This window comes from Cottoperca gobio, unplaced genomic scaffold (genome assembly GCF_900634415.1).
Source record: "Cottoperca gobio unplaced genomic scaffold, fCotGob3.1 fCotGob3_339arrow_ctg1, whole genome shotgun sequence".
Classification (NCBI taxonomy): domain Eukaryota; kingdom Metazoa; phylum Chordata; class Actinopteri; order Perciformes; family Bovichtidae; genus Cottoperca; species Cottoperca gobio.
In genome coordinates this window covers 70,001-74,829 of record NW_021166942.1, presented here as the reverse complement: position 1 = coordinate 74,829, position 4,829 = coordinate 70,001, and the positions used below count along the sequence as shown (strand labels likewise).

The 4,829-nt window shown below is 44.4% G+C and overlaps 1 protein-coding gene across 1 annotated transcript in view; it reads left to right on the top strand.

Annotated features, from left to right (window-relative positions):
* Nucleotides 1-160: 160 nt before the first annotated feature.
* The window catches only part of LOC115005667 (enteropeptidase-like), a gene marked incomplete at its 5' end in the record, with an annotated part of 16,027 nt that continues 11,358 nt past the window's right edge, over nucleotides 161-4,829 (top strand). Inside the window, 10 exons of the mRNA XM_029427602.1 lie at nucleotides 161-279; nucleotides 534-643; nucleotides 715-855; nucleotides 982-1,131; nucleotides 1,369-1,474; nucleotides 1,640-1,784; nucleotides 1,861-2,002; nucleotides 2,929-3,018; nucleotides 3,776-3,901; nucleotides 3,987-4,130. Coding sequence (XP_029283462.1) covers nucleotides 161-279; nucleotides 534-643; nucleotides 715-855; nucleotides 982-1,131; nucleotides 1,369-1,474; nucleotides 1,640-1,784; nucleotides 1,861-2,002; nucleotides 2,929-3,018; nucleotides 3,776-3,901; nucleotides 3,987-4,130 — 1,273 coding nt within the window. The remainder of the gene's footprint in view (nucleotides 280-533; nucleotides 644-714; nucleotides 856-981; nucleotides 1,132-1,368; nucleotides 1,475-1,639; nucleotides 1,785-1,860; nucleotides 2,003-2,928; nucleotides 3,019-3,775; nucleotides 3,902-3,986; nucleotides 4,131-4,829) is intronic.

The window sequence follows — 4,829 nt, the reverse complement described above, 5'->3', positions numbered from 1 at the left end:
GAGGAGAGAGAGGAGAGAAGAGAGAGGAGAGGAGAGAGAAGAGAGGAGAGAAAGAGGAGACTATAACTATAAACTTTCTTCAGAGAGGAGAGTCTTCAGCCTGCTCTGACATTTATCTGTAAGCAGAAGTAAACAGAACGTACAGTAGATCATCTTTCCTCTCGTCTCCATAGCGACGGCGTGTGATGGGCAGTTTTTGCTGAGCGGTCTGAGCGGTTCGTTCAGTTCATCAGAAGTTTTGGAAACATACATCAGCAGCTATTGTCGCTGGATCATCAGGTACATCACACACTCACAAACACACACACACACACATTTTATACATATTCCTTACATATTTTTGGACATTTTTCACTTCTATTTAACATATTTCGGAAATGTTTTATACATTTATATATTTTGGGCATTTTTCATACTTTTCTTTTTTTTTTTAAAAACACAAAACTTTCTGACTGCATTGACGTCAATGTGAAAAAGAGACTTTCATTTGATGCTTAAACTGTTTTTTTAAGTTTATCTCTGACGGTTTTAAGGGTCGATCGAGGATTTTCAGTTCAGATCAACTTCCAGCAGTTTGAAACAGAAGAAAACATCGACACGCTGAAACTTTACGAAGGCATCGGAACAGACAAACAGCTGGCAGGTAAAGACAAACACACACAGTGTATGTCAGCAGTGGATCAACATTCAATCACTATTTCATTTGATTGGCAGCTGAACTCTCAGGCTCCGCCCCCCCGGGGATCGTGTGGCTGCTGAGTGACCAATCAACCGTGGAGTTTATCTCTGATGATGTCAACAATCTGTCAGGGTTCAACGCCACCTACAGTGCCGCCAACACCTCCACCCTCTCCAGTAACAACAACTACATCTCTGACACAATATACACCTGTGAGATTGTAGCTGACTCTGTGTGTGTGTGTGTGTGTGTGTGTGTGTGTGTGTGTGTGTGTGTGTGTGTGTGTGTGTGTGTGTGTGTAGACCAGCAGAAGCTTACCTGTACCTTTGAGCAGGGTATGTGTTTCTGGAGGCAGCAAGTCGATGATGATGGAGACTGGATTCGATCCCGTGGCTCCACGTTCCCCCCGCTGAGCGGCCCGAGTGACGACCACACGCTGAGCAACAGCTCAGGTAAGCTCGACACGGAGTCATGTTACTGCAGACTGCAGCCTTAAAATATCAATATTTAGAATCAATATGTATGAAAAACACCAACATGGACGTTATTATAATGTCAATACAACAACATATACATAAAAATTCAACACAGCAAACAAAGACTGATCGAAGTGAAACACCTGATTTAAAGGATGATTCTAGAAAAGAGAGGAATATTATTTATATTGTTGTTTGTTTTGTGTGTGTTAGGTTTCTACATCGTCACTTCTCTGAATCCCGGCCAATGGCGGAAGAGCTTCAGGATCCAAAGCCTCCCTCTGACCTCTCCCACAGAGCCCATGTGCCTAAGCTTCTGGTAAACTACAGGGAAATAAACAAATAAACACATAAATTAAAGGAAATAAACAACAAGGGAAAGTAAATAAATATGACAAGCAAACCTATAAAGAATCAATACGACAAAAGAAAACAATTAACATGTAAAATAGACAAAGTAATATATAAAAAACCATAACTGCAGGTACCACATGTTTGGAGTGGACGTCCATCGCCTCCAAGTGTTGTTGGTTGACCCGGCCATTACCGTGGTGTTCCATAGAGATGGTAACTATGGCGACAACTGGAACTATGGCCAGGTGACGCTAAACCTGACAACGGAGACCATGGTCAGTGACGTCACAAAGGAAGTCCACAGACAGCAACACGTTCAGTCAGCTGATCGATGACCTCTGACCCCTGCAGGTGGTGTTTGAGGCGCTGAAGGACGACGGCATGAGGAACGACATCGCTCTGGATGACATCAAACTGACCTCTAATCCATGTGGCCCCGAACCCCCCGAACCAACCAATGTACCGCCTCCAGCTACCACGCCGCCCATACCAGGTAAGACACAGACCGCGCACCCTGTACCAGATAAGACACAGACCGCGCACCCCATACCAGGTGAATCACATACCACGCCCTCCATACTAGGTGAGACACATACCACGCCCCCCATAACAGGTGAGACACATACCACGCCCCCCATACTAGGTGAGACACATACCACGCCCCCCATAACAGGTGAGATACATACCACGCCCCCCATACCAGGTGAGACACATACCACGCCCTCCATACTAGGTGAGACACATACCGCGCCCCCTATATCAGGTGAGAAACAGACCGCACCCCCTATACCAGGTGAGACACATACCACGCCCTCCATACTAGGTGAGACACATACCACGCCCCCAATAACAGGTGAGACACATACCACGCCCCCTATACTAGGTGAGACACAGACCATGCCCCCTATATCAGGTGAGACACAGACCGCATCCCCTATACCAGGTGAGACACAGACCATGCCCCCCATACTAGTTGAGACACAGACCACACACCCTATACCAGGTGAGACACAGACCACGACCCCTATACCAGGTGAGACACAGAGCGCGCCCCCTATACCAGATGAGACACAGACCACACACCCTATACCAGGTGAGACACAGACCACGACCCCTATACCAGGTGAGACACAGACCGTGCCCCCTATACCAGCTGAGACACAGACCACACACCCTATACCAGGTGAGACACAGACCACGACCCCTATACCAGGAGAGACACATTGCTGTTAACGCTTGTTAATTACTGTTTATTATTGTGTTAAATGTTAATTATTACTAGATTTCAGATGTATTTTTACAGTAATGTTCTCATCATACTTATTGTCTGACTATTAATACAGCTCTGTGTAAACTTTACCTGTAAATGCTCATTAACACACCTATGATTTGTCTGACTCTTTGCTCTGATTGGTCCAGCTGACTGTGGAGGACCCTTCGACCTCTGGGAGCCAAACTCCACCTTCAGCTCGCCAAATTACCCACAATCCTACGGGAACAAGGCTCAGTGTGAGTACAGCTTGTGGGGCGGCTGTGGCTCAGGAGGTAGAGGTCAGCCACCGGTTGGAGGGTCAGTGGTTCGTTCCCCAGCCCCTGTGCAGTCAACATGTTGAGGTGTCCTTGGGCAAGATACTGAACCCCAAATTGCTCCCGATGGCCAACGGTGTGTGAATGTGATTGAATGGGTATAACTACTGACAAGCTGATGTGCACCTTGTATGGTCCTCTGACTCTGTATGAATGTGTGTGAATGGGTTGTTGTAAAGCGCTTTGAGTGATCACAAAAGAATGGAGAAGCGCTATATAAAAAAAGTCCATTTAGCTAACTGTGTTTCACCAGATGTTTTGTAAACAACCAAAAATATATAAACAAACATGTCAACAATGGTAACATTACAGGTAATTTAGCAGACACTCTTATCCAGAGTTTACAGTGAACTAATTACAGGGACAGTCTCCTGGAGCAGCTCAGGGGCACAATGGTGACAGCCCTGGTATTGAACTCTCAACCATCTAGTGTTGTATTTGATAGCTATACCACTAGACCACTAAGCCATCACCACAACAAAAACAACAGAATAATAAACATGGAGGAAATAAATGATCTAATAAGGGAAATAAACAAGTAAACATAATTAATACAACAAATATGAAAAGGTAAAACATGGAAACTAAAACATGGAATAAATACCTTGGAATTAACAACAAGTAAACAACCTACCTGAAAGCGTTTACCTGATTTGCCCATGATCCTTTGCTGCTGCAGGTCAGTGGACTCTGCACGCCAACGGGGGGCACAACATCCAGCTGCACTTCCTGGACTTCGACGTTGAAGCGACCTATGACGTTGTAGAGGTGCGGGATGGGGCGGGGCCATACTCCACATTACTGGGTGAGGACGTGGTTTACCTAGAATCCTTTTCAACACAGGTGTCTTTATTCTGCTCTAGCCGGTAATTTGTTGTTTTTCTGTACAGCTGTCCTCACTGGCAGCGATGGCCCCACCCACAAGTTGTTCTCAACAACCAATCAGATGACAGTCTGGTTCTTTACGGACAGCTCGGTTCACGGCCGAGGATTCAGAGCCAACTTTACTTCGGGGGTCAACCTGGGGTCACCAGGTGAGCTCAGGATCAGACGCTGTGTCCACACTAAACAGGAAGTTAATTTTCATCTTACGGTACTCGCATAGCTGTTGGAACATTTGTGTTCATTAATGTAAACAGATTATCTGTGATTTAATCACAATAAAGGGATTGACAGGGATCAGAAATAACGACAAGAAAATACTCTTGAAAATGTTTTGTTTTTTTAATGGAGTTTGTTTGAGCAGGGCTAGGCTTAAATTGTAGCTCCATCATCTAAAAGAGGCATAAAGACGTTTCTACACACAGATATCTACACACAGATATCTAAACACAGATATCTACACACTGATATCTACACACAGATATCTACACACTGATATCTACTCACTGATATCTACTCACTGATATCTACACACAGATATCTACACACTGATATCTACTCACTGATATCTACTCACTGATATCTACTCACTGATATCTACACACAGATATCTACTCACTGATATCTACACACTGATATCTACTCACTGATATCTACTCACTGATATCTACTCACTGATATCTACACACTGATATCTACACACTGATATCTACTCACTGATATCTACTCACTGATATCTACTCACTGATATCTACACACAGATATCTACACACTGATATCTACACACTGATATCTACTCACTGATATCTACTCACTGATATCTACTCACTGATATCTACACACTGATATCT